At 70.4% G+C, this 206-nt stretch overlaps 1 protein-coding gene across 1 annotated transcript in view; it reads left to right on the top strand.

Moving 5' to 3' along the window:
- Nucleotides 1-54: 54 nt before the first annotated feature.
- Nucleotides 55-206, top strand: part of SLC25A10 (solute carrier family 25 (mitochondrial carrier; dicarboxylate transporter), member 10) — a gene marked incomplete at its 5' end in the record, with an annotated part of 2,278 nt that continues 2,126 nt past the window's right edge. Inside the window, one exon of the mRNA XM_010289240.1 lies at nt 55-98. Coding sequence (XP_010287542.1) covers nt 55-98 — 44 coding nt within the window. The remainder of the gene's footprint in view (nt 99-206) is intronic.

Below are 206 nucleotides of genomic sequence, written 5' to 3'. Positions count from 1 at the left end.
CGGGGCTGCCGGGGAGCCTCGGACCCTGACACCGTCCCCTCTCGCTCCTCCCAGCTATTCCCATGCTCTGGACGGCATGTACCGCGTCCTCCGGGAAGGTGAGGCCGTGCCAGCCGGGGTAGGGTGAGCCTGCCTGCCGTGTCCTCGCTGACACTGGGAAACCGTTGCCCAGGGAGCTCCGCCTGGGAGTCGCTGCCCGTGAGCGC

Source organism: Phaethon lepturus, unplaced genomic scaffold (assembly GCF_000687285.1).
Source record: "Phaethon lepturus isolate BGI_N335 unplaced genomic scaffold, ASM68728v1 scaffold39306, whole genome shotgun sequence".
Lineage (NCBI taxonomy): Eukaryota > Metazoa > Chordata > Aves > Phaethontiformes > Phaethontidae > Phaethon > Phaethon lepturus.
This window is presented reverse-complemented; position numbering and strand designations above follow the sequence as displayed.